General features: G+C 41.9%; 2 protein-coding genes across 7 annotated transcripts in view; one reads left to right on the top strand and one right to left on the bottom strand.

Moving 5' to 3' along the window:
* Lcp1 (lymphocyte cytosolic protein 1) overlaps nucleotides 1-3,075 on the bottom strand; it is a 93,684-nt gene extending 90,609 nt beyond the window's left edge. For 3 of the 4 annotated variants that reach the window (XM_052732737.1, XM_052732741.1, XM_052732736.1), the window contains exon 1: nucleotides 2,946-3,075. The gene's annotated coding sequence lies outside the window, so the exon portion shown is untranslated. The remainder of the gene's footprint in view (nucleotides 1-2,945) is intronic. The other variant, XM_052732738.1, reaches the window with a different exon arrangement.
* A 95-nt stretch (nucleotides 3,076-3,170) lies between these two features.
* The window catches only part of Lrrc63 (leucine rich repeat containing 63), a 37,475-nt gene continuing 27,245 nt past the window's right edge, over nucleotides 3,171-13,400 (top strand). The window contains exons 1-6 of one of the 3 annotated variants that reach the window (XM_052732742.1): nucleotides 3,171-3,343; nucleotides 4,411-4,638; nucleotides 7,837-8,517; nucleotides 8,998-9,048; nucleotides 10,675-10,835; nucleotides 12,823-12,921. In XM_052732742.1, the coding sequence (XP_052588702.1) occupies nucleotides 4,521-4,638; nucleotides 7,837-8,517; nucleotides 8,998-9,048; nucleotides 10,675-10,835; nucleotides 12,823-12,921 (1,110 nt within the window). In that variant the 5' untranslated portion in view covers nucleotides 3,171-3,343; nucleotides 4,411-4,520. Of the gene's footprint in view, nucleotides 4,639-7,836; nucleotides 8,518-8,997; nucleotides 9,049-10,674; nucleotides 10,836-12,822; nucleotides 12,922-13,400 lie in introns of all 3 variants that reach the window. The other 2 variants (XM_052732744.1, XM_052732743.1) reach the window with 2 other exon arrangements.

Genomic DNA, 13,400 nt, shown 5'->3' on the forward strand with positions numbered 1-13,400 from the left:
ATTTAACTTTTTTGGTGCAAAAACATTTCTGATATTGTCTAGTTGCAGACAATTTATTAGTCTACAATGAAAAATGACCAGTGCAGCTAAGTAACACAAATTCTTCCTGAGTTTTGGGAAAGTTTGAGTAATACTACTCTATCCAAGCAACATAACACAAAACCAGAGCAAAAGAGAAAGAAAGACTGGTCCAAGTAGTTATAGTTAAGTAGCGCTTCGGGCATAATCTAGAATTTCATTTATGTAGCTGAAATTACAAAGCCTCAAATAGTATTTTATCAATGAAGTTAAGGTTTAGTGACTAGCAAGGCGACATGTGCAGGGTGGGCATCTGATAGATCATTCCTGAACAAATGGCTGAATTCATAAACACAATGTTAAGGACAGACAGGCATTGTTCTTTCATGCACTTGAACTGTTTCTTAACTCCACGATGTGGATCCCATGACATTTCCTTGTTGGCAATGTTTTTCTTTTGCTTTGAATCCCAGGATCTCTGACTCAAACAAAGGAAAGGAAGTAGCGTCCATCTTGAGAGAGAAAAGGAAACAGGTGGCCCCAATAACGAAAAGCAGAGGGGAGGCCCTGGTCTTTGAACCAACACAGGCAATAAGGACAGCAGCTGCTTCTTCCAAAGCATTTGAGAAAATACAAACCCAGCCTCCAGTAGAGCATGAGAACTTCTGACGTAAATATATGTCCTTAAAGCCACACAGTAGTGACTGGTAGAGACGAAACACACTCTCAGTATGCACAACTAATATAATACCAACAGTTGGTATAAACTCAGGCCAAGAAAAACATCTTTTTCTCAAAAGCATTGCAGTGCCCTTAGGGCTCATTACTGAATCGATATGCTCTCTAAAATAACTATTCTTTCTCTAAAGGAACCTTTAAAAATAACCCAAGCAAAGGAATACAAGTATATCCAGTTATTTCTAAGATGTTAGCTTAGATCTATACTGGCCAAACTGTTTAGCAAACTTCTGTCCCGTTTGAAAGGAAAATCAATCAATCCATCAAAGAAAGGTCTATGTGAAATAATGAAGATCGCTAGGAAACATTTCCCACCATCCAACAGTGGCGTCCTTTCACCAATGGCAAATCCGCGGTTCTCTGGGCATGCTCTATCCTTGGGACAATCAATAGCATTATCTGTGGGGTGCTCCAGTCTCTGCTTCTGCATAAGGCTCTTAGCTCATTTTAGCAGCATTAAAAAAAATGATGCAGGGTTCCTATAACCTTGGTGCTCTCCATGAACTTAGCTACCTTCACACAATCCACCAACGGAGCACAAGCCGACAAGCCGAGGTTCTGCCAAATGGCAAAGCTGAGGGCATAAGTCAGCTGGCCAAGAGAACAAGACATCGGGTGAAGTGGAACCTTAAAACCAAAGAGGGTGCAGCCTCATTTCGAGGAGACAAAACAGTATTTAAAACAAACAAACAAAAAAACCAAAAAAAGTGAGTAGGGAGAGTGAGGTGGCTGTACTTTCAAAATAACAAATAACAAATTAAATACAAGAAGTGCTAAAGTAATCCAAACTGAAGGAAATGTGGGCTTTCAAAAACCTTTCCTGTATATATATATATATATATATATATATATATATATATATATATATCAGTCCCATGGAAAAACAGGCAAGGTGTGGTAGAGGAGCGGACGTGGGCGTAGGTGATAATCAACCCAGGGATTTTACTTTCATTACTATCTCATTTCCCTAAGTGGTTGGAGCTAGGTGGTAATAATAGTTACAGAAGACAAAATATTTACAGCTTCGGAGGTTACATATTCAACTGTCCTAGGTTCTGTCCTGGTAGTTGCCAGAAGAAACCTGAAAGGAATGACAAAGCATTTTTTTTTTTCAAATTAACAAATGCACTTGCCTTGATTTTTGACTATGCAAAACTAAGCATACATTCTAGAAGCGGAGCATCAGTCAGCGAAAATGAATCCCAGCAGGTCTCAGCTTTTAAGAATACAGAACCAGCTTCAGAGATTGGCCCACACATCTCTATCCTTAAGAACAGAAACATCTCTGACGTTTACAAAATGTGCATAATGTACATTACTTGAGACAAACCTGGCCACCAGCTTTGCCTTTCTGTCTGCTTCTTGTCCTTCTTGTCAATCTGATGCAGACACAGGCAAAAGTGGACTAAATCCATGGTTTGGGGAGAGCGCCTAATTTAGAACAAAGTAATCTACATAACAAAACCCCATGCTAACACGGGACAACAATTTGTATAGTATTACCCAGGCTCTTTTTTGATTACAATTTTTTTCCCATTATTTCAAAATATACGCTCGCTCCTAAGGAGAAAAAGGAAGACTCGATTAGTAAAGGAATCTGGAAGTCTCTGATTTCCCAACGTGCTACTAAACTTCCCACGCCCTTACTTAAGAGGAGAAATGTATAAGGGAGACGCCTGGAAGCAAGTGCCCCTCACTTCAATTCTCAGCTGGATTTTCCCATCTCTGAAGTAGGTTCTTTCCAGTTTGCGATCTCCAATCTCCAGAGAAGCATGCACATACAGGCAAACACGCACAACATATCTAGCCCCGAACATGCAGATTCACTGACACCACGACAGAAACATCATCAACACGGTAATTACAGCCAACCACCGTGACAGTGAGACCTGGGTATCCTTTAAAACACTCTGAAACCGCTGCCTAAAGCGCCCGTTCCCACACAGCCCCGCTTCCACCAGGAACTTTAAAGGCGCAGAAAGACAAAACAGGTTGCACCCAAGAGACAAGAAGGAAAACAGAACGTGCGCTTTGGAGACGAGGGCTTTACTGCAAAATGAGCAACAGTGGCCAGTTGCCCCCAAATGTCGCGTTATTAGAAAATGCCAGTCCAGACTCCAGACACCCGGGTCATGTCATGGAGAAAATAATAGTGGCCACTGTTTTTAAAGAGTAAGAAGAGTAATTACAATTGTCACCACAGCCTTCCGGACAGCAGCTTGCACGTGGAGCCGCTCCTTCAGCTCCACCGCCTCAGCCTCCCGGCATCCTGCGCTGCCCGCTGCAGAAATAGGGGGCACTGGCCTGGGGCCTGCGGAGTCAGTGGGTGGAGCCAGTGGGCGGGGTCGATGGGCGTGACCTCGCGGGCACCGCCCCTCGTCCCTGGCGCGCCCAGCCCTCGTGCGCCTGCGCTTCCCACCCGCCTGTGGCAGGCTCCTGGTTGGTCGGACCTGGCTGTGGGAGCGCCTGGGATGCTGTTAATGGAGCAGCATCCTGCAGAAACCTCAAGACCTAACTGGAGACCTCACTAGCCGGTCACCGACAGCCAGGACTTTTCGGGGCCAAGGAGATGCATGTGGGAAAGCTGGTCTGTTTGATTGGAAGCAGGGTCCCGTAGGAGCCCGCCTCTGCAGGGCGGGGGAGGGGTTGGCTCCTCGGGAACTAGGGAAGGAAACTTGGGGCGAGCACGCGCTGCCAGCCCAGAGCCCGGGAGCGAGCGCCGGCCTGCAGTTAACTTTTCGCGGGTAAACCGCTCCTCTGCACCGCTCCAGGGTTCCCCTGCCAGGCGGACCGCGGGGCAGCCGGTGCCAGGCACTTTTTGAGGTTGCCCTGCAAACAGAGGCGCATTTGGGGGTGGGGTGGACCGGGGGTGTGTGCATCTTGTGTCGTTATTTTAGTATTAACTGGGATTTCCCACCTTTAAGGAACATCTCATTGTATTAAAGCCTATGTTATTTTTGGATTGCATAATTATGAACAAATTATGTTGGCTGAAAGTTAAAACGAGTCTTTGTCATGCAAGAAAACAGTTTGTGAGTGGTTAGATAGTCTGGGACTTCGGAGGCTTTTACAATAGAAGGATCCTTCACATCTTCTTTTGACCTTCTAAGTCTATACTGATAATATTTGGGAGGTAGCGAATGAAATGTCTTGTTTACATTTGAGGAGGGGGTCACCATTTACTGACCGAAAATTGCATTGGCTAATTGAATTTCATATGCACACGGGAAATGTTAGCATGGTCCTGATTAATAATAGTGTATGTTTTATTTATATTAATTATTAATAAACTTTTAAAAGAGCCTCTCCTCCCCATGTAGCCCAGGCTGTTCCTTCTATCTCAGTCTTTCAAGTAAGTGTTGAGCTTACAAGTGCATTCCCCAACTTCTTGCTCATTAATCTGAAATTTTAAATAAGTTTGAGAGCTGGGAGTTTTGACTCCAGAGGAGAGACCTTGCCTAGCATGAGGGAGACCGTAGCTTCAATATCCAGTACAGAAAGAAAGCATTGAACCTTCCGAGTACTCCTCTACCTCTCTTGAGCCGCATGCTTAAGCCTGTATTATAATATATGTAATTTTTAAAAGCCAACAATGCTTCAAAAATAAGTTTTGAATGATTATTTTCTTCCTCTCTTTTTCTTACTTGAACTCAGTATGGTACCAGCACAGGATGGTTTCTGTCAGGACATTTTCTAAGTGATAACCACTGCCTTTCAGTAACAGCTCATTCTCAGAAACTTCAGTTCCCACTTAACCAACAGCTATGAGAAGGGGAGATTGTCATTCCCTAAAAGCACAGCAGCAGCACATCCTACTTCTTCGAAGACCGTTGCCTCCAAAGCTCCCTAAGTTGCCTTCATGTCAGAAGAAATATCATACAGGTATGTACAGATACGTATATTAACCTTGGTGTGTTTTTTCATAGAAATTCCTTGCTTTATATAATTCACAATAAAGACAGTTATTAATAACCGTAACTTAAAATGTTTGTAATAAGGTGACAACAACCAATGATTAATTCTATAGGTATGCTCATTGATGGGTCCTCATTTGCGGATGTGTTAAGTGTGAATTTACTTATTGCTAACATGTATTTGAAATCTTCAAATCAGTAGCTCTTTTATGAATATTCATGGGAATGTGTATTTAGGTAAATGAAAATACAAGTTCTCTAACACACATGCACCCAGCTGGATGGAATAGGTCTTCCTCTGCCTTTCTGTTTGAGCTCCCATAATATAAACAAGTGTTCCTTTCCCAGTCTACTTAACTGCATGTTTCTTGAATTTTTGTGCCTCCGCCACCGCCTCCCATGATTTCTGTAAGTGGAGTGCTGAAGCGCAGTCTAAGCAAAAGAGAGTTGTGATGTGTTTAGCAGGGAGCACGTGTCAGATGAACTTCCCTGATGTGTGAGTGTTCTTGGCTGTGAGGTCCATGTTAACAAATCAATAATATATTCTATGTGTTTAAAGATTTAATGTGTATTTAAATAATATGCCCCTAAAAGCAGAACATAGATAGAACCACAGGATTATATGTTGAGTGGTGTATGAAAATGATGACAGCAGAGACTTGAAGGAGCCTAGGAGCTCGGTGTAGGGTAATTGAGCATTTGTTAAGAGTTCACAAGTAATGACAACTGGCTGTATTTCTTAAGCACAGTACTAGGAACTAGTGATAAAACAGTTAACAAAACCAGACCCTGCTTATCTCCTGTTAGTTTCTGTCAGGTATGATAGAGATAAAAATCGTGAGCAAATGTAAATTCGCCTTGTCATAAGTACCATAAAGATGAGCCAGTTTGGACGCTGGAATGTAACTGGTGTTTTGGCTTTTTGGCTCTTTACTCTTTTGAGGGGCCTGCCACCCAACTCCCAAATAATCACACACAGAGACTTATTCTTTATTATGAACACCCAGCCTTAGCTTGGCTTGTTTCCAGCCAGCTTTTTTAAAATCCCTGTCTATCTTTTGCCTCTGGGCTTTTATCTTTCTCTATTTCTGTATACCTTTCTTTACTTCTTACTCCATGGTTTATTGTATAGCTGGGTGGCTGGCCCTTTCTTCTCTTACTCCTCTATCTTCTCTTTGCAGATTTCTCCTCCTAATAATTCTCTCTGTCTGCCAGTCCCATCTATCCTTTCTCCTGCCTTGCTATTGGCTGTTCAGCTCTTTATTAGATCAGTCAGGTGTTTTAGACAGGCACAGTAACACAGCTTCACAAGAGTTAAACAAATCATAAAAGAATGCAACACATCCTTGTATCATTACAACAAATGTTACATAGCATAAACAAGTGTAACACATGTTAAAATAATATTCCACAGCAGTGGAGAGATGGTTAAGAGCACTGGCTGCTCTTCCCAGAGGATTAGGGTTCTATTCCCAGCACCCACATGGTGGCTCACAGTTCCCATGCTCTGTTTCGGTCCCTGCAGGCATGAGGCATGCACATCATATAGGCAAAACCCTCATATACATTTTTTAAAAGTTAAAGATAAGCTGTTTTTATAATGTAACTTTATAATCATACTACTCCTATATTTCTGTGTATTTCTGTATTAACTATTGTATTTATCATAAGCAATATTTCTTCGTCTTTCCCTCCTGAATCTCCTCTACCATTTGACTTCATTGACTGTATTATTTTGATGCCAACATTTATATTGTGAGCTTTATAGTGTTAAATTTATTATATTTTTGATTGGTGCCTATTGAAGATGTGAAAAGCAACATATCCATTACCTCCAAATCCCACACAACCATTGTTGTGTCGTTTCCACACCATCCTTCCTGTGTTTCTGTAATGCCTTGTGTTCCTATATTTACAGCCTGCTCTATAAGCACTGGATAAGTAGGAATATAGTCCTTTAGAAAAGCTAAGATCATAGTGAAGTGATACAATTAAGGATGCTGGTACATTTTTGCTGTTCTCTATCAGCAGAGGAGGTCCTTAAGTGTTAGGATATTAGTTTCCCCTTCAGCAGACACTTCTAGGACTTCTCCACAAGTCCCCCCCCACACACACACCCAGTTGATTTGAAATGGGAAATTTCATGCCCTTCTCCAGCCACCAAAAGGAGAGGGAGATTAAGGGAACAAGATGCAGTCGCGTTATCCACAGTTTCTCTCTCTGAACCAGATATGTTCTCACATACATAGAACAGACAGTTGAGATGCCAGAGAGAGAACTTACGTACTTTCCTACTGAAGTTCTGCCATAATGAATCTATTCCCTCCTCACTAGAATGTAATGTTAATCACCATTTATTGCATCAGTTGAGACAACAAATAAATGACACTTGACATTCTGTCCCATAGGAAAGTAGAGGTATATCTGATGGAATGAGATGCCCAGGAATTCGAGATCCATGGGTTTCTGGACCTAAGAGAGAAGAGTTCTTAGTGGAAAGATAAACATGAAACATCTTCTAGTCAATATCAGCTTGTCCCTATGTCTGAAAGATTGCTTTTATATTTTTACTTGGCATTAAAAAGAACTATTGATCCTTACTTAAAAAATTCCAGACGGGCCGGGCGGTTGTTGGCGCACGCCTTTAATCCCAGCACTCGGGAGGCAGAGCCAGGCGGATCTCTGTGAGTTCGAGGCCAGCCTGGACTACCAAGTGAGTTCCAGGAAAGGCGCAAAGCTACACAGAGAAACCCTGTCTCGAAAAACCAAAAAAAAAAAAAAAAAAATTCCAGACGGGGAAAGCTAATGATGAAAGAACCATTTCATCAAAAATCACTTATCAATTTCTCCATTTATATTACCAGAGTTTGAGTGACAACTGCCCCAAATCTCTCTTTATGTCTTGTACCTTTCTTCACGGCTTGTGTTCTTCCAAGAACTGCTTTCCATCCTTTGTAAGTCCTTTCGCTGTTTTACTTCACAGTTGTTTGCTCAAAAAATGTATCCCCATCAGCTTGACGGAAGTCTCGGTAGCTAAACAGGTCTGTGTTTTGAAGGTGAGTGAGGTACGCAGTGAAAGACAGATGCTCAGCCTTCAGCAGCTTTGTGTGGACAGCTTGATACCTATGGGCTAATTTTACTTTCCCCTCCCCCTTCTCTTGTTTAGCTACCACTAGTGAGACTGAGCAGCCCCCTGTAAAACTCCCTCAGGATGAAAGCACTTTAGTAAAAAGCGATGAAGGTGTTCCTCAAGCACAAAGACCTATCAGTATTCAGAGCCTCTGTCTGGATCATGAATATAAGGCGCTGGAAAGAGCGGTTAACATTTTACCATATCCACGCAGCTGGAAGATTCCACGGAGTGCTGTTGGTTCCATGTTCATTCCAAGTTGTCTGTCGGCATCTTCTCGAGTTTTTAGGAAAAAATTACGCAAAATGAAAAGGGCCAAAAGGAAGTCCAAGAAAAAGGACAAAAGAGAATCATTTTTTGCGGATAAATCATTTAACAACCTTTTAGTTCTTTCCACCCAGTTTACCAAGCCTGTACCCGATTCTTACTCTAGGCTTATAACTAGTAAAGCTAAGAGAACAAGTATTGATTCTCGCCCTGTACCAAAGACTCCAGACTATACTCAAGAACTTCCTCTTCTGGGAGATGTAACCGAAACACTGCTCAGCCCTATACCCAGCGTTTCATCTACAGTACCTGAACCACAGTGGTCTGAACGACCACCACACCGCACTGCAACGTTAAAAAAAGTGGTACTGAAAATTACTGCCCTCCCGGCATTCCACACGCTGCCGTCACCCGTGTTACCAAGAAGACCTCCAAGACAGATTGCAATAGGTAAATAAAACTGAAACATGGCCTGCCATAGTGGTGTCTGTCATCAGAACAAAGGGAAGAGAAATTCAAGGAGATGGATGGCTCCCTCCCCTCTGGGTCTTCAGGGTAGAAAGAAGGAACCACCTTTTAAATTGACATTAATTCCTCGGCTTAGAAGCAACAACAGACGTCCTCACCTTATATGGTGCCAAGCTGGCTACTGGATCCAGCTAGTATTAGCGAGAGCTCATCAGGAAGCTCAGAAACTGTAGAAAGGGATCAGTGAGAAGGTGCTTGTAGTGCCTTAGGTGGGGCTAGAAGTCATCATGTGAGAATATACTGTAATTTAGGGGGTGGCCTAGATGATTCCTGAACTCCTTCAGGAAGACAGGAAGTGCTGGTAGGTGCATCCCAGTCCATTAAGTGGTGAATGATTATAATGAAACCACCCTCAAAGATACCTAAAATTGTCCTTCTCACCCCACCCCTCTTTTTATCTAGAAAATGCTGCAGAGTGTGGAAAGGTAGAAGCTCCCAAACCACCTGAAAATGGTAAATGCTGGGTTTATACCATCCTTTTAGAAATTATAAGATTATTTTCTCTTGATACAAGTGTTTGTGTAGGTGTGTAATGCACACATGTCTGTCCTACCTCATTTCCAGTTCCTTCGGCCACTTATTCAGCACTTGCTTTTTTGACAATGGACCAGATATTGTACGGATGTTGAGAATATGGAACCTGATGTGTTCCTAATCGAGACAGGGTTGTTAACATACAGTTATAAGAGTTAACTCTCACTGCATACCAGACCCCCTTCTGAGTGCCTAGACTTTAGTCATCTAGCAGAAACACATGAAACCCATTTAAGGAAAGATTACATTATTCTACTGCCAGAGGTGGTGGCAGACATCCGTCATCTCATCACTTAGTTAGGTGGAGGCAGGAAGATTGAAAGTTCAGTGCCAGCCTGGGCTACATAGTGAGCTCCATGCCAGGCTGGGCTATAAGACACTATCTAAAATATTACCTTATTTTGGACCTTACATATATGTCCACCTACAATCTGATGGACATAGTATGTGGCAAATAATTTATCATTATCAAGCATGCAAAAACAAAATGAATGAAAAGTAGCAGAAACAGTGTTAGAGTTACCCAACAGATTTTTTTTTTTTTTTTTTTGGTTTTTCGAGACAAGGTTTCTCTGTGTAACTTTGTGCCTTTCCTGGAACTCACTTGGTAGCCCAGGCTGGCCTCGAACTCACAGAGATCCGCCTGGCTCTGCCTCCCGAGTGCTGGGATTAAAGGCGTGCGCCACCACCGCCCGGCTACCCAACAGATTTTAAATAAAGAGTTCTGGTTCTGTCCGTTATCAAGTGACCTGCTGTGGGATGATGCTCTTGTACGCTGTAAAGATTTGTTACTTGAACTGGTTTAATAAAATGCTGATTGGACAGTAGTCAGGCAGAAAGTATAGGCAGGGTGAGCTGACTAGGAGAATTCTGGAAAGAGGAAGGGCGGAGTTGGGTTTGGTTCTTGGTTCAGTAACCTCTACAGCTAAATCTACCAAAAGGTGCATAAAACAGCTGCCAAAGGCATTGGAAAGTAACCTGTGCAGGCATGACTCAGATGGCCCCAATCCTCAAACCTAGAGAAGCTTATGGGTGAGCAGGGTGGGTGAGCAGGAATGAAGCTGCAGCCCTGTGTCTTAACTCACCCTCCTGCCACACCTCACTCTGTCCCTCCTCCAATGACCAGATTTCACTGCATTGCCTTGTACACGTTTCTCAAATTTTTTTTTTTTTTGTTTTTTGTTTTTCGAGACAGGGTTTCTCTGTGTAGCTTTGCGCCTTTCCTGGAACTCGCTTTGGAGACCAGGCTGGCCTCGAACTCACAGAGATCCACTCACAGAGATCCGCCTGGCTCTGCCTCCCGAGTGCTGGGATTAAAGGCGTGCGCCACCACCGCCCGGCTCAAATTTTTGATTAACTTTTACTTTGATGGATTCAGAGCAAGTACAGTCTGGGTGAATGAAGGATCTGAGGAATTGATTCTGGAAGATCTGGATAGCTAATTCTTTTGATAACTCATTCTTGTGAGAGCGCTCCTCATATTGCTTAACCATCATACGAAGTCCTAATACACTGAAGTTTTATGTTTTGATTTGTTTTAATTAGCTTTCATTGGAACCATGAGAAAACTAGACACAGATGCCTATGTTTTACGAGGGGAAGGCTTTAAGACTATCGCAGCAACACGCTATGACACAATAATGGCGATGACCACCCTGGCCATAATAAATTGCCAGATATATGGAAGAAACGCACTTAGTCTTAAGGTATGCTAGATCTCTTTAATAGTAATGTCCTCTGGTGTTATCAATTGTTTGTATCTTCAGTTTCCCAATATAGGTTAGTTTCTATTCGATTGAAGGAGTCTTCTCAATTACAGCTGAGATTTCTCAGGAACACATGCGAATTATACCTCTAAATTTACCTGTCCGAGTTTGTCTTCGGTTCACCAATAAAGTTGAAAAGGATGCTGAGAGCCAAAGAAATTATACTCTTTTTATTTCTTCATCATTTAGCCTAATAAGTAGGATTGAGATTGTTCATGTTTTTAAGTTGCCAGAAGCTATAGACCTTGTGTCAAGTCTCGCGTGAGGCTGGTTTGCACTGAACACTTGCGCTGCCCAGCAAATGAATCACAGTAGCATTGATTGTAGCACTGTGTTCCAAGCCTGTGCTCCTCCTACAACTAATGTTCTGCAAAGTAGGCATTAGAATCTTCATTTCATAGATGCCAACATGGAGGCTGCAGGAAAGTAGCTTGCACAAGATCTCACAGTGAGTAAGCAGAGTCCTGTTTGTACCCAGAGCTGTTTGCTTGTCTGAGACAGGATCTCCTGCACTGACCGTGGAACTGAGGATGACTTCTTATCCTTATGCCTCCACCTCCTGAGTGCTGGGATTATAAGTGTGTTCCACCATGCTCCACTTACATGGTGCTGGGAATGGAATCCAGGGCTCCATGCATGCTGAGCAAGCATTCGACCAAAACAAGCTACATACCCAGTTGCCCAGAACTCTTTGGCCTCGAAAATCTATATTTTTTAAAGAAGGAAAAAGGGAGAGGGGAGGAGAGGGAGGGAGAATGTTAATGAGTTGTAAAAGTGTTAGCCAGAGTGAAGTATGCATGTTTTTCATGTTAGTAAATGAGTTAATTTTTATCACCTCAACAGTTACCTTCCTACTCAGAAATCACTCTAGTTGGCCATGTAATGCATTATGTAGCCCTGGAAGGACATTTCATCAGCAAAGCATCCTGGTTTTGGAATTCCATGAGCTTATCAAGTTCTTTTTATTCTCAGCTGAAGAGCATGTCTTGAACAAGCATGGTGCTGTGTATAAAAAGGCAGAAGTGGTACATAATTGAGTAAGTTAGCAACACTCCAGTCTAGAGCATTCACATACATACATACATCAATCGCCCACCCTCCCAAGAGCTTGGATTTCCGTCTCTGTTAGCAGCTTTTTCTTTTTCCTCCAATGAGAATTAAGTTTTGAGGATTTCGAGTCTCAGGATTTCAACAGGATGTTAATATTTTAGGATTGTCATGTGAACTTCTGGACCTCATTGTTTGAGGCTCTGACTTTTCGAATTATAATCATCATTGACAAAGGTCCTAGAGCTAATAAATAAGTTCAGCAAAATTCCAGTCAATAAGATCAACAAAATCATAGACTGTGTTTCTATGCATAAGAAAAGAAACTATGGAAGTAGTTCATTGAAACAGATTACCCATAGAAAAACGAAAATATGCTCATCATCTCATAAAATAAAAATAATGCAGGCTGAGGCGATGGCTTAGTGGATAAAGCACCTGCATTCAAGCCTAGAGACCTGAGTTCGAATCCCTACCACCTTCCTAAAGCTGAGCATGTTAGCATGAGTATGGGCCATGTGATCCTGGGAAGAAGAGAATTTTCAGAAGCTCATGGCCAGATAGCCTTGTGTGTGCAATGTAGGACAAGTAGACCCTGTTTCAAGGTGGAAAGCAAAGATTCATACTCAAGGTTGTCCTTAGACTGCCACATGTGCCCTGTAGAACACGTGCCTATACTCACACATGCACACACATATCCATCACACATACACACAAAGAACAGTATGATTTAAAACTAAATAGAGTTGTAATTTTCCTCTTAAGAGATCAGAAAAGTTTTGACAGTGCATCTTGTAGCATTACTATTAGGAAATTAAACTGTTCCACATAGAGAAAATTTACTGTTAATAATATTTTGTTTTTTGTTACTCTCCTTTAGGGATTCTTTCTTCTGTACTGTCCAGACTTAACACCTCTGACTTTTCAATTGATATACCTTAATTTATCATTTAATGACCTCAGCAAATTTCCTGTGGAAGTGAGTCCACTTTTTTCTTATCTATATTGCTATAATTTACTATTGTAAATAAAAGTAGACATCTTATGATATCCTGAAGATATTATGAAACAAATTCATGTTGGACTGCATCTAAAAAGACCTTACTTATTAGAAGTGAAGAAAGTGTAGCACATTTTTCTTTGGAAATTCAGTGACATAAGCCCCAAATGCTTTATGTCTCAAATATGTTCTCATGGTTGTAAGTTGCATAAAAAATAATTTATTCTTCTTTTAATAACATTTAAAATGAACTTGTGTGTGTGCTAATCAAAAAATTAAAAAACCAAGTTAGTCTGGGTGGACTAAGTTTTGTCTGCACATGGCAGGATCATCTCATGAACTCTCCGCAGCTGTAGTTGCCTGCACAAGAATGTACAAGATCAAGCCAGTCAGCATTCTAGTGTGGACTGGGGAGGGGCTCAGGAGTCCCCACTCCAGTCTGAGAGTTGATGACTGCT

The sequence above is a fragment of the Peromyscus californicus genome, unplaced genomic scaffold (genome assembly GCF_007827085.1).
Source record: "Peromyscus californicus insignis strain IS unplaced genomic scaffold, ASM782708v3 Scaffold_12__1_contigs__length_115047231, whole genome shotgun sequence".
Taxonomy (NCBI): Eukaryota; Metazoa; Chordata; class Mammalia; order Rodentia; family Cricetidae; genus Peromyscus; species Peromyscus californicus.